General features: G+C 44.6%; 1 protein-coding gene across 2 annotated transcripts; it reads right to left on the reverse strand.

Annotated features, from left to right (window-relative positions):
- Window positions 1–7,402: 7,402 nt before the first annotated feature.
- Window positions 7,403–11,756, reverse strand: txn2 (thioredoxin 2). Of its 2 annotated transcripts, none has more exons than XM_075454659.1 (4): window positions 11,647–11,756; window positions 9,487–9,764; window positions 8,431–8,554; window positions 7,403–8,267 (listed from the first exon to the last, which is right to left on the reverse strand). In XM_075454659.1, the coding sequence occupies exons 2-4, from the start codon at window positions 9,762–9,764 to the stop codon at window positions 8,151–8,153; spliced, it is 519 nt and encodes a 172-aa protein (XP_075310774.1). In that variant the 5' UTR covers window positions 11,647–11,756; the 3' UTR covers window positions 7,403–8,150. The 2 variants fall into 2 exon arrangements, with proteins under 2 accessions (XP_075310774.1, XP_075310775.1); XM_075454660.1 differs by lacking the exon at window positions 11,647–11,756 and adding an exon at window positions 10,434–10,540.
- Between the last annotated feature and the right edge of the window lie 2,189 nt (window positions 11,757–13,945).

The following is a 13,945-nucleotide window of genomic DNA, read 5'->3' on the forward strand; positions in this document are numbered from 1 at the left end:
TTGCTGATCAAACCGAAACCAAACACAGCAAAAAGTCTCAGTAAAAACACCTCATACCAACTGTGAAGCACGGTGGTGGAGGGCTGACAATTTGGGTTTGCCTTGCAGCCACAGGACCTGGACACCTAGCGGTCAACGAGTCCACCAGGAACTCCTCTGTATACAAAAGCATCCTAAAGTCAAATGTGAGGCCATCTGTCCCACAGCTAAAGTTTGGCTGAAACTGGGTCATCAACAGGACAATGATCCCAAACACAGCAGCAGATCTACAACAGAATGTCTGAAAAAGAAAATAATCGATGTGTTGCAATGGTCCAAAGACCAGACTTCAACCCTGATTCAAAGAGACTCGTAACATCATACAGAAAACATTTACTTCAACTTATTGCAACTTAAGATGCTTCTATAAGCTACTAAATCATTGCGAGCACTATTTTCATGGTTTCACACAGTCACTACTGCTTTTTGGCTTCCTATTTCTTAAATTAATAATAAGACAGTGTAATGAAGTTATGTGTTGTTGTTCCTCTGGGGTTGTATCTCCTGAATTTGAGGACCTGATAAAGACCAGAGAGACGTATTGGGTGACTGATAGAGGTGTACTTTTTTTTTTTTTTTAAATCCAATAGATCAGTGGGTTTAAAATGTTGGAACTACTGAATTAGAGTAACGAGGTATGGGAGACAAACAGAAGCTTGACCTCTTTCTTGTTGGGACTTGCCCCCCTTCGGTTTGTGAATAATGTCAGATAAGAGACAGTAATATGAAACAGACTTTCTGCTTTGAAGTCCAGGGATAACAAGCTTTCAGGAAATACTACACTAAAGGCATGCATGGGCTACACATCATAATGTGGACTATATATGTCATTATGAGAGGAATTTCCTATATGTATAACAGCTGGGCACTAATGTATGGAGAGCAAAAATATTGACCAGCCTGCCTGGAAAAATCAATAACTCTCACGATCGCTGCCTCACTGGGAAATAGACAAAATATCAGCCGAGAGGTCAGAGGTCGCCTGTGCCTTGAGCAGGACCAGATGCCAAGAGAGGAGAGAGGCAGATGGGAAAGAGGGAATAACAGAGAGAATTCAAAACAAGTTCGAGAAATAACAAGAACTTCTTATGGCACAAAAAAAAAAGGGGGAAAAAATGCTATGAAAAGGCGACGCAGCCAACAGAAGCGGGCACAGAAAGATATGCTGGGTTAAACACTCAGGCATGAATGACCAAATATGGACACTTCTGACCTCACCGTCTCCCTCCCCTCTGCCTCCCTCTCCCTCTCCCTTTCTCCTTCAGTTGGTCGCAATAGCAGCAGGGTGTGTCTGCAATTCAGGGTGTGTAAAGCCATTATATCATCCACTCAGCAGGAAAAAGGAACCCATTCAGTGACACCACGCTAAACAAGTGGCTCGCCAAAATCACCAGCCCTCGCTGCCTAATTACTTGTGTGAATTCACGTGTGTGAGCATTCACGCGCGAGTGTTGTCGGTGAGAATGCACGCACGAGCTGAGATCCGTGTCAAATCTAGGAGTAAATAGGCTGACCCAGATCTTCGAGCTGCAACCCCTGACCTGACATGCCTTATAGTTTACTTTTAGGATCAGACCTAATTACCTAGTTGTTTTTTCTTCAGTTCAGTGTCTTTATTTGTGTGCTCTTACAAGGCCTGAGTCACGAGTAACGCTTATAAGCAACCCCTGCTTTTAACATAATGGAGTCATGGCAGAGGCTGATTGTTCTCCCTTTTGGCCTTTCAGTCCCGTCCTGCTTCCAGCTTCTCCATCCCCTTCCTTTACTTAGTAATCAGTACACAGGAAGTAGTGATAAGGAAACATGTTGGCTCACAAAACCGAGGAATGCGGTTCGAAAGGGGGAAAACACGCAAAAGCTTCTCCTCCTTTGTTAATTCGCCTGCTCATCCGTCATCCGTACTGATCTGACATCTCTAAAGCAGGCTGAGTCAATGCGGTATTTGCGAGGCATGTGTGTCCTGCATTGGGGAAGAAGATGGGAGCGATATAAACAGCCACAGCGGCTGCTTTGTCTGAGCCAGTGGGGTGTTTGTCTGGAGCAGCGCAGAGACCCAACAAGTCGGAGGGCAGCGTGTGTTTGAAATATAAATACAGCTATGTATTTACTGTCAACACGGAATGCTCCCAGGCCCCCCCCTCCAGATCCGGGTGTTGCGATAGAGTCGCTCTACTTTCCCACACACAAGCAAAAGCATTTGGCCCCCTTTGACAGGGAATGTCATCTCCAGCAAACATTAACAGTTTAGGGCTTGGAGAGAGGCGGGCAAACTGAGACCGTGGTGAAGTTGGTTTGATATTGGATATTCGGATATTCGACAGATATTCACAATAAGGAAATAAGGTGTCTTTTTTTTCCAATACCCCCCAAGCCATGTGACCTAGTGACTCCAAACCAATGCAGAATAGTTCTCCTATGTAGTACCAACCACACACACACCTTTTTTAAAGCCAATTGTATGCACATTCTATTTTATATGTTTTTTTTTAAAGGAAAAGCCATTATTTCGTATATGTAGTTTCCTCCTATGTAGTACCTAGGTAGGTACTACATAGGAGAACTATTCTGCATTGGTTTGGAGTCACTAGGTCACATGGCTTGGGAGGTATTGAAAAAAAAAAGACACCTTATTTCCTTATTGTGAATATCTATCGAATAGCCGAATATCCAATATCAAACCAACTTCACCACGGTCAAACTGAGACAGGCTCACTTGAAGAATTCCGGCAACTCTGCCTCTTACAGTTTGCTCACCAGAAGCTGCAGCAGCGAGCAGCCGCTGGCTTCCCCCTGTCTTTTTTTTTTGCCTTATATGGTCACAAGAGTGGCTGGGTGAGAGAGGGAGAGAGAGAGGGAGCAAGGGTGGAGGTGTGGTCTATTGTTTTTGGCGGAAGAAGTGTAAAAGGGTTGCGTGCTGCTCTTGAACCTTTGGGTGCCTGTCGTCATCTTTTCACTCACCCTTCTTCCTCTGTCTGAAATCAGATGGCGATGAGTGGACGACACGGGGAGTTTAGTGCGTGTTTCTAACGGGGAGGTAGATTTATTCCTGAATGTGACACCGGTTACTAAATATGAAGCAGTGAAACGGCCCAAGGAGGAGGGGAGGAAGTGCTCTAAAGGGTTGATGATTTACAAAGGTGGTTTCATGCAGAACCCAGACATCTCAAAACTATGCAGGAATGCCTTTAATACAGCTCACAACAATTCTTTTGTAAATCTGGGCCGCTCGCTTTTGGTCGCACCTGCTTATGTAACGCCAGTGGAATTCCCCTCTCTCATGCCTTGCATGAATGCGTCCCCGGGCTTCATTTGCAATGATCTAATCCACACCGCAATCGCGAAAAGTTCAGATGCAACATGGCAATCAATGACCCCTTAATAAGCAGTCTGCAGGCCCTCGCGATGATTCTGCCAGCTGCGGGCTCTGTAATGACATGCCCGGATAGGCAGGCAGGCAGACAGGCAGGCAGGCAGGCAGGCAGGGGTTGGAATGTTTTTTATGTTCGAATGTCATGAGAGACAAGACAATGATAAGGTTATGACTGGAAGCAGGTGATCTCCTGTCTACTTCAGCCATATATGACCTCATTCCTCTATTCTTTCAACTTCCCCTATTCCACAAAAGTTTGCAATGCCGTGTAAAACGAAAACAGAAACAGAATGCAATGAGTTTCACATCTCACACACCAATATGTCGTTCCGTATAGGACACAGAAAACATGGCAAGTGTTGAAAGTGAGATGTTTTTCTGTGTCGTAAAAATGTCAGCTCGTCGTCAATTTGATGGCAGCAAACATGTCCGAGACAAAAAGTTGGGACAGGTCCATGTTTACCACCGTGGAGCATCTCCTCTTCTTTTAACAGCAGTTCATAAACATCTGGGAGCTGAGGAGACCAGACGTTGGGTCTTTGGAAGAGGAATGTTGCCCCATTCTTGTCTGATTGTCTTATTGCGGATTCTTGCTTCTCTTGCTTCTTTCTTCTTGATTCTTGCTTCTCAGCAGTTCTTGATCTTTTTTGTCCTAGTTTGCGTTTTCGTGATGCTCCAAATGGTTTCAGCTGGTGAAAGGTCTGGACCTGCAGGCAGGCCAGCCCAGCAACCGGGACTCTTCTATGAAACAATAGCCGCATTCGCACTGTAGAAACCTTTGGCAGTGCCTATAACCTTTTCAGGAACGGGGCCGTTTTTTCGCGCATTCGCACATATACCATTTCAGCTCCTTCTCCGAGGCTGGGTCTTTTCTGGGTTCTATAGGAACACATCTGACGTAGGTGTTTGGTGGTCGGTAGCTACGCCCCATGTCATGTTGTCACGGCTGAAATGTTTACTCATACGACACGGACACAACCTCCGGGTGTTTAATAAGTTAAACTTGCACGTGGTCTCCTTTGTCTGCGGAGCTCTCCTTCCTTCCTTCATGAAACGAAGAAGTATCGCCTGCACTCGATCCTGACTCTCTCTGTGTGCTCTTCCAGCCTCGACGTTAGACGCCCGATGTGATCATCCATGATTAATATCACCATCATGCAGACCATGAACACGGTCTCCATATTAGCTTCTTGGTGGTGTTTTTTTCTTCTCTCCTTACTTTTGGCGGGTTTTGTTGTTGAATGTGGCGCTAAAGGAACACGTCGCTGTCGCAGACGGTTGCGTCTCTATCAGTCTCTATCAGGGTCCCGACTCATGTGCTGAAACAGTTCCCCTGGGGAAGGACAGTTATCAGAACGAAATTCGAGGAGGACCGTTCTTAGAACTGCATTCTTAGAACTGCTCTGTCCGAATGCTGCTATTGCTGTTGTAATAGATGCAGGTTTGGCGTTGTATTGTAGATATGTGCAAGAGGACGTCATCTGGATGGGAGCGTATGTTGCTCTAAAACCTTCAGCATTGATGGATCCTTTCGAGAAGTGCAAGTTCCCAGTTCCATAGGCACCAACGCATCCCCCACACCATCGGAGAAGGTGGCTTCTGAACTGAATATTTCTGGCTCGTGTTCACATATGCCATCTTCTTCGCGTGTTAGGCGGTACCACGTAGGCTACTGTAGATGATGGAAAATTGTAGTCTTTTTTTTTGTTGAGGAGTATTCTGAAATTGCCACATTTGGTAGATACCCCCCCCCACATCTTTACCTCTGAGAGACTCTGCCTCTCAAACGTGCTCTTTTTATACCCGTTCATGTAACTGACCTGTTGTCATTTAACCTGATTAGTTGCGACATGGTCTTCCAGCTCTTTCTTTTTTAGTACCACCACTTACTTTTTAGCCTTTCGTTGCCCCCCCCACCCCAGCTTTTTTTTTTTTTAAACCTGTTGCTGCCACCTAATTCAAGATGAGGTAAAATGTTTCGCTTTCAACATATGATAATGTTGTTTTATGAAAGCTGCAAATTGTACTGTAATCTTTTCTTTTATCTATATTTTACACGGCGTCCCAGCTTTACATTAAGTCTTTCCAGGGCAGAGTTCTTGCCAAAAAAAATGTCTCAAGCAGATAACTTGACATGTGACCACGTCCTCTGATAAGGCACCGGTTTATGGCTTTCCTTTTACAACCTGGAATCATGGCAACTTTCAAACAAGCAGAGGCTGAAATCACATCTTTGCCCGGAGAGAGACAAAACTTGCTTTGGCACCGGTGTTCAGGTGACCATTGGACAAGCAGCATATCGTCAGGCCAACTTGATCTTGAGGAGAGAAACGTGACTTGATAGATGGTGTAGATTGGTGTTTCCAATGAACATCTAATTAGAGAGCCGGACAAGAAGGTAGACGCTGTAGTTTAAGGGGGTGACAGAAAGGAGGTAATTTCTAGGGAAGCGATAAGTGGAGGGTGGTGCAAAGGTGTTTTGGTTACCGCGATAAGATGTTTATTGCAGCTTGAGCAACAAAAGCATGTTCAGGCAGAGGGTGATGATGCAGTCTTAGTTCATGTTCGTGAGAATAATGACACGAGCAGATGATGAACGCATTTCCAGTCTGTGCAAATAATTAAATGATCATTCTTACATTCTATTCTAGTTTGGTTTTTAAGAATTGTACTGTGAAAACGGGCCCAGTGCAAATGTTTGGGCACCCCGAAGGATTTGAACTTCTTTCAGCAGATGCTCCGGCTGCCTAAAACATTAAACAGCTGATGCGCATCATGTAGAAAACGGGCTATAAGAACACAGCAAAGCACTTTCAAGTAGCCATGCCAGAAGTTGTTGATCTAATTAAGAAATTGCAGTTAACGCGAGGTCAGGTATGGGCCTGGCAGACAAAGACTCCTGGCAGAAAACTCCTTGTAGGCTTTAGAGAGTCACGTTAAATCTCTCCCTTTGACTGCAAAAGAGCCTCTGAAAGATTTATCAGGCTCTCGGGAGGCGGCGCGCTGCTCCTCTGTGCAGCAACACCTGCACAAATATAGCACGCATGAAACGGTCTGAGGAAAACTTTTGCTGCTTTCGCATCGCTGAATGTAGCATCAAATGTTGAGGGATGGGAAGCTAGTTTTATTGATGAAGTTGAACTTTTGCCATGGCAGTGAGATACTGTACGTCTGCTCAGTAAGATCTGCCCATCGGCCTCAAAGTTCTTTGACCCAAACGTCATCGAAAACCAGTAGAAAGAGGTCAGATTTTTACTAAACTAGGCCTTTTCTGTGTGGTGGATGGAGAATCACCTGAAGAAAAGTCAAATGTTTCATGTTTAACTTTGCGGCCCTTTGATGGGCTGCTGACCTATCCAGGATATAGTGAGCCTCTTGCCCAATGACAGCCCAGATAGGCTCTAGGTGCCCCCCTGACCCTAAAATGGGTGGATGGATGTTCAGCTTAGCAGCTCTTGGGACTCGAACCATTTTTTTAAATCAAAAAGTACCTCAGTGTCAGAAATTTGGGGGTACACAGACTTTTGTATACCACTGAACATTTGGAAATGATTGAGAGGCACTTCAATTTCAAACATTTTCAAGGATAGAAAAACTTAACTTCTAAGCCCGAGAGCCACGTGAATATCCTCTCTTTATCGTTAGAATGCTAAAGCAGAGGGTTGGTTAGTGGCGTAGTGGGTTGTGCAGGCGCTCCATGTACAGAGGCCACAGTCCTCGCTGTTGGCCCCAGTTGGAGTCCCGCATTGGGCGGCCTTTACTGCGTGTCATTCCCCTATCTCTGCCCCCTGTTTCCTGTCTCACATCCTACTGTCCTATCCATTAAAGGCATAAATAAGAAAAGAAAAAGCCCCAAATAATCATTTGAAAAAAAAAAAAAGAATGCTAAGGCAGGGGAAAAAACATGACCTAACCATCACATCAGTGTCTTGAGGGACAACAAAGCTCCAACATTTGTTTCTGTTGAAATCACAGACAATAACACCATTCAAGTATAGAACATATTGACTCCTTTATTACTTCACTTGGTCATGTTTCTAGTACAATGAGTTCATTTCAGAAATAACCTAAATCAAACTCATGTTTGCAATCCCCACTTGACTTCAGTTTCAGTTAGGACCCACAGAAGCGCACACACACGCACATGCACCCACACACTTTCATTCACACACACCCCCGAATAGGCATATTGGTTTAAAATTGACCATGTGCGGCTCTGTGATGTTAGAGAAACGCCACCCTCGTGTGGACAAAAGCAGAAATTACACACAGGACATTCCTTATGTAGTATGGTCAAATCTCCACTGCTAAAACTATAAACGTCCTTCCCTCGTGTTATACAGTACAACGTTTATTTCCCCCCCAATTCTACAGACTTTAACAGCAAACTGTTACACACCATCTCTACGAGTATGAATAGATTCACAGAGCCGTCACGTTATTAAAGAGAACTGGAACGGCTGCAAAATGGAGCACACCATGAACTGAAAGGTTCATGGAGGCACACACCCATCACTAGACAAAAGAAAGAAGAGAAAGACAAAAGCAACAACGCACAGCTGAATCGGTGTGTCTAGGAATGGGTGTGATCACTTGAGATTGTGCCATCTGGGATGTGGCAAGACTTCGTTTATTGGTGGTTGCCTAACAAGCTCAAAATGGTGGCCGAGTGCTGTTGAACATAGAGTCACCGACCGCGGCACCGTGATGGCGGTGTAGGGCGAGGGCAGGGACAGGTGGTTTATTGTCCAATGACTTTGCTGACAAATGAGTCTAGCTCATCATCATCTTTGATCCCCACAAAATGGCCGACGACGTCACCTCCTCGCATGGCGATGACCGTTGGAACCGCCGACACCTGGAGACACACCAAGTTGCTCAAAACTAACGCTGAACAACATCCAAATATTCTGACTGTAAAACCGTGTCCTTTTGGGACACATTTCAGAGTTTTATCCAAGCTCAGAAGGGATTTATTGAGCACCATCGGTGCCAGAAAAATACTTTCGAGTAGGACTTACCCCATATTCGATTGCCAAGTCTGTGTGATCGTCGATGTCAACTTTTGCCATGGCAACACGGCCTTTTTGTTTTGCGACGGCCTTCTCCAACCTCGGGCCGAGGATCTTACAGGGACCGCACCACCTAAAAACAACACCACCAGTGTCAGTGTGATCTAAAAGGAACAAAGTAGTTTGACGTCTACGTTTTCATTTGTTTAACACTCATTCAGAGGGCCTGCTTACGTTCCGAATTGACTCGTTTTTTGCAGGGGAGTGCCTTTCATGGCTCCTAAACATGGGGGGAAAAAAAACCCGGAAACATTTCAGAGTAGTCGATATTTTCTTTTAAAAGGGAAGAAAAAAAAAAAAAGAAGAAGAAAAAAAAGTTTAAAAAAGCTGGAGGAGGATCATCGTTTTCATCCCCTCATCCTTTTCAATGACACTTCACTCTCCAACTGAGACCCACTGATGTAGTTTTAAGAAAACGTTTGGCATAGTTTAGTACCTCCATTGTTGTTGTTTCTTTTGTTTCACGGTGCTCTAAATAATTTCGAAAAGTGGCAGGTGTGGAACGCAGGCAGGCCAGTTGAGCATCCAGACTGAAAAAGTAAAAACACCGACATCCTGCTGTAACATAAGTGTTGTTGAAGTAACCACAACCTTCCCTGAAAAAGATCTCACCTGGATGGCAGCGTATGCCGCGCCATACTTCAGAAACAAACTGCCTATGGAGTGACACATCGACTCTTTAATTTTAAATTGGAGGCCATGCAGCTTATTACAGTGTAATACAAAAGTAGGCCAAAAAAAAAAAATAAATAAATAAAAAAAATCCCCACAGTGTTATTGCTTTGGGAGATGGGAGCTCCTCCATTTGGTAAATTTAGTTCAACCTCCGTCTATGACACGCCTGTGTAGAAGGCCTGTTATTAAGATGAAGGCTCCTTTAATGACCAAGTTAGCCACATATACTTTTTCTTTTTTCTTCTTTGATTTGAGAGTTTTGAGCCCTATGTTCGGCTCTGTAAGTGCATGTTTTTAATCCGAAGTGCAAATTTCCCCCATAGCACTCACTGTGCATGGAAGTCGACCAACATGGGCAGCTCACTGTTGATGACCCGCTCTGTGAAGTCATCGCTGTCCTGAACATTGAAGGAGACTTCCCGACGGGGGGCGTGAGGAAGAGTGCGAGGCAGACTGCGTGACGGGGAGAGGAAGGAGACCCGGCTCGGGGCAGACTGCAGGGAGGTGGAAAACGAAGAGGAGGCGACGGCGGCTGTGGATGACGGGAGGCAGCGGATATCTTTCACAGAGAGCGTCCAGATTCGACGTGCCAACAGCCTGTGAGCCATCTGTGCAAAGGAAACAAGAGAACAGGAACTCAATTATAAGATTAAAGGAATGTAGTGTGATTTCAGGAAAGTTGAGGTAAAAGGTGAAGGATTGCACGAGGCTTTTTACTCTACAGCAAGGCAGGACTCTGAAGCAATCAGGCGTATTTACAGCAACCCTGAGCATGCAGGAGTGGGGGGGTGTGTGTCCTTCTGTGATTGATGTGGGTGTTGCAGAACAAACAACCTCTCACAAGATTCTCCCAAGAGTGTAATAGCTGAGGCAGCAGCTAACATCATACCAGCTCAGAAATGAACAGAGGAAACACTGCAGCAGATCTAATCCGACGTAAAGCTTAAAGAATCATCAAGTTAAATAACAGCTTAGTGTTTTAGTAGCTTCTGGCAGCAAAATGGCAAAAAACTGACTGGCGTCAAAATTCACGGGGCTCTCTTAAGGAGGGTTTTTCCTCTCTTTTTACTGTACGGCTTCTTGTAGGACTAAAACGTTCAACAAGGTTACATGGAACAAATGGAAAACACTGCTCTTGAACTGTTCAAAAGCATTTTCTTCTCTTATGTAAATCACAGAGGCTGTGTTCCAACTGTCCACTCACTCGCCATACAAGTCTGCCATTTTGTAGCACCGTTAATAAAAAAAAAAAAAAAAAAAAAAATTTCAACTGAAACCTTTTCACTAAAGAGTGTGGTACGAGCTTGTCACAAGGTACACCGAAAGCAAGTGCACACACTGGCCTTAAACAAGACATAAGCAGCTGTCTGCCGCCATTGTTGACCAATCGGTGCAGTCTTCTCATTTCGGGAAGGAGGGAGACAGGAATGAAAACAGAGCGTGTTACACAGAGGGTTGTAAAAAGTGCAGCAGAAATGTACACAGTGTGAAATATACATTAAAATACATATATATATATTTTTTACATTAAGACATGTAAACCTATTCTGAAAGTATAGTAAAATATGAACTAGCACAAAAGCATGGTGTGGGCTCTTTAAATCTACATGTTGAGCAGTCATCTTTGGGATTTTAGCTGTTGGAGGGAGAACGCTCCAGTGGAAACTGTGTTGATCATGTTTCAGTTTTCCTCCACTTTTACAGACTGGTGACTGGGGCCGAAGGCGATCACTTCTGTCATTAACAATCAATCTGCCAGCTCCTTTTCATTAAAAGATGTCACAATTACCAGCCCAAACCCTGCTAATAAATACATGAAAAAAAAAAGATTCAATAATAAAGCCTACAAATGTGCGCCTTCTATGAGTGGTTGTGAAAGTCTGCGATTAGTAAAACGACTAATCAGCGAAAATAAGTCATCTCTGATAAACATGTATATATATATCCGTTATCGATCTGTCTTTATGTAAATATGCAAGTCTGACAGACTTTACCTGCGCTCGTGAGTTTGTTATGCTAAATTAGAAAATGTCAAAAATGCCCAAGCTACGTTTGGCAAACAGACTCATAACCCTCACGTGATAAGTCAAGTTAACAAGTGTTGGTTTGTCTTTACTCAGCCATGTTGCTCTGGTTTTGTAACACGCGCACACACATTCAAGGCTTCTACAAACGCTTCAACTTTAAAATCTCCCCAACAACCACTTCCTCGGGAACAACCCATACGTTTAACCACAAGTGTCCCCAACGTGTTTCCTTACGCTCTTCTCGTGTTTACTACATATCTACCGACTCCTCCGTTAATCTACGTTACGTCTGACTTTGCCCTATTCGTCCTCCTCCTCCTCTTAACCTTAGCAATAGCGGTCTCCTCTTGCCGTGACACACACTCGCACACTAGTACCCAACGTGAACAGTTTGACAACACGTTCCCGTGTCATATCACAGGAGCTATTACATAAAACGACACAAAACATTTTCAAGGCTTACCTTGCTTGTTTAATTCGCGTTGAACTTGGCCTCGCGGACCAATGAAGTGCTTCCGTTTCGGTGCCGCAGACAAAAAAGGGGCCGGGGCGCTTTTTATCGTCTCTACTGGCCGCAGCTCTGCGAGTGGCGCTCCCGCCTGGCCAAAAGCGGAAGTTCGCTAAAGTTGATGTCCAGAGGGGATGGAAGACGGTTTTACAATTCACGTTTACTTTACATTTCTGCTAAATCTGATGACTTATTAAAGATTGAACTGCTGCTTCCTAACTATTTCAACTTGTAAGCATTTATCAAACAAAAAAAGTTGTGGTGTTTGTTGTGTTTGTCACATTTTGCTGTTCCAGCAAAAATACCTTTTTAACCGCCCCCACATGGTTTTTCTTTAAATATAGTAACAATAATAGTCAAATTTGATAACCTACAGCAACAATATAATTGTTATAACATGTACAATTCAAATTTAGATAACAGTCAGTCAGGTGAAACCTGGTTGCATTGCTCCTTTTTATCATCTGGGCCTAAATCAACTACAAATAAGAGAAATGATGTGTGTGAAGCCACATCTCTACAGTAAATCAAGAACATATCATGTGCTCTGTGCACCATAAATTCACCATGCCGTCACTCTGAGATAAAATAGCCTTTCATGTCCAAGAGGGTTGCAGGATGAAAGAGAGAAAAGGTTGTGTGGAGTTGCACGGGTGTCGTCCCTGGCCAAGAGAGAGAAAAAAAAACTGTCAAGCTCAGACAGACTGAAGAGAGAAACACAGATCTACTGTTAGATGGGGGAAATATTCCACAAGAGAGGATTATCAAAACACGGAGTGGTTCGCCATGTCTGGGAGCAGATGATTTGATGGATGTCGGTGCACAGAGGAAACGCTTTGGTTCTATGAGACGTTTCTGCTTACAGGTATGGTCATTTGTCACAGAAACGCCAAGCGTGCTCTCGTAAGGATGAGGAGTTGGACCTCTTTGATCATGTAACGCTGATATTTAGATTCTTGGATTTTTTTTCTTCTACCTGCTTTACCGAAACTGTTTTCTTTGAATTTTGTCTCAAATTTTGTGCAAAACGTAAAGGAGCATTTCTTTGTAAATTCGGTTTGATAACCTTCACTCTGGGCTGTTATTTTATCCGCAACACAGACAATATTGGAGCGCAGTTGAACAGGATGGATGAAGGCACTGACAGGACAGCTGGACCTACAAGACCCTCTTCCACTCTTAGACCTCCACCGCTGTTTCGAAGCATCGGGCCGCCTGGGCTCTTGGCCGGTCTTCCCCCACACCGACGGCTCCGCCATCTCTTCTGCAGGTCAAGAGGTGTGCTTCCTGCAAATACGCTCCCAGGTGAAGTCTTGGACGCACACATTTTGACAGACTTGCAGGCAGAAAACCACATGTGCTCACTGGAATCTACTGATTCACGTTCAGAGGACTGCTTATTAGACATACACAGGAGAGCTTGGTTTAGATCAGGTAACTCCACAGAAGCATGGCCTCTGATCTCACAATGTCCTCAAACACAAATCAAGCAGCAAGACAGAGCGGTGCCTTCTCATTTCAATGCATCTGCAACAACAAATGGGACAAACATTGGAAAGAAGACTGGACTGGTGACTCAGTTTAAGACATCAAGGGATGTTGCGATCGAAGAGAAGCGGCGGCAAAAAAGGAGAAAGAAGAGCTACAAGGTGGATCGTGCAGGGAAACAGAAGTATGTGGTGCCATCACTGATTGAGAAGGAGGTCGATGACAGGCTCTGTGAGTGGTTACAGAGTCTGGGTATTGCAGATGGCGATGCAAAGAGGTCTGTCAACACAAACAACCGGTACCAGCTATTTGCATCCACATGCAGCAGCATGACGAGCCACAAAGAGCCAGACAGGGCGGCAGGCCGCAGGAGAGACAGACGGCCCCATTTCCTACCTCCCATCTATCAGGCGGACTCCCTCCTACATGTGCCCCTTCTGATTCCTGAAAACAGCCCCCCTCCCTCACGGTGTTTCTATCCAGACGGCCCTGTTGCCGCCCTACATGTACCACCGCAGCAGCAACTCTCGCTGAAGAGAAAGTGAGGCGCTGTCAGGCCACCAAAGAAAGGGAGACCACTAACGTGTGTCTTATTTTCTCACTGGATTGTTCCCACATTGATACTTGTGGATCAAAGTCTTTTTGAGTTAGCTTAGCAATGAGACAAACACAAAAATATCAGCCACCAAACAGTCAAATGCACCCTGGCACACCCGGCAGTGAAAGGGGTAAAAAGGCTTGGATATTGTTCGAATAGGTGAAAATA

Source organism: Odontesthes bonariensis, chromosome 21 (genome assembly GCF_027942865.1).
Source record: "Odontesthes bonariensis isolate fOdoBon6 chromosome 21, fOdoBon6.hap1, whole genome shotgun sequence".
NCBI classification, from domain to species: domain Eukaryota; kingdom Metazoa; phylum Chordata; class Actinopteri; order Atheriniformes; family Atherinopsidae; genus Odontesthes; species Odontesthes bonariensis.

What these genes read in the sequence shown, in the direction of transcription:
- txn2 (XM_075454659.1), bottom strand. Translation starts at nt 9,764, where the DNA reads ATGGCTCACAGGCTGTTGGCACGTCGAATCTGGACGCTCTCTGTGAAA. An exon ending in TTGGTCGACTTCCATGCACA is followed by an intron (nt 8,555 to 9,486) that starts GTGAGTGCTATG and finishes TGTTGTTTTTAG; the next exon opens with GTGGTGCGGTCCCTGTAAGA. An exon ending in ACTTGGCAATCGAATATGGG is followed by an intron (nt 8,268 to 8,430) that starts GTAAGTCCTACT and finishes GTGTGTCTCCAG; the next exon opens with GTGTCGGCGGTTCCAACGGT.